General features: G+C 50.2%; 1 protein-coding gene across 1 annotated transcript in view; it reads right to left on the bottom strand.

Moving 5' to 3' along the window:
- LOC107480851 (probable E3 ubiquitin-protein ligase RHC2A) overlaps positions 1–263 on the bottom strand; it is a gene marked incomplete in the record, with an annotated part of 1,371 nt that extends 1,108 nt beyond the window's left edge. Inside the window, 1 exon segment of the mRNA XM_016101038.3 lies at positions 1–263. Within this exon segment, the coding sequence (XP_015956524.1) occupies positions 1–141 (141 nt within the window).
- Positions 264–269: the final 6 nt, after the last annotated feature.

The raw sequence follows: 269 nt of genomic DNA, 5'->3' as shown, positions 1-269 counted from the left end.
GAGGTTGACGGAGCGTGGCGGAGGCTCGATCTCCTCAACGAAACCGCCGTCGCAGTCGGGACAAGCCACAGTGTCGTGCCTCCATACCCTGACAAATCGACTGCACCTGTAGCACCAATACGATGATGTCCCTGAAGACATGTATGTTTCTAGATCCAATTCGCAAACCAGATGCCGCTATGTTATGAAGCCCCAAAAAGACAATACCAATTTCAAAAAGGAGAGAGAGAGAGAGAGAGAGAGAGAGAGAGAGAGAGAGAGAAATCTGC

This window comes from Arachis duranensis, chromosome 3, assembly GCF_000817695.3.
Source record: "Arachis duranensis cultivar V14167 chromosome 3, aradu.V14167.gnm2.J7QH, whole genome shotgun sequence".
NCBI classification, from domain to species: domain Eukaryota; kingdom Viridiplantae; phylum Streptophyta; class Magnoliopsida; order Fabales; family Fabaceae; genus Arachis; species Arachis duranensis.
The sequence above is the reverse complement of the archived record's forward strand: the minus strand, read 5'-3'. Positions and strand labels throughout refer to the sequence as shown.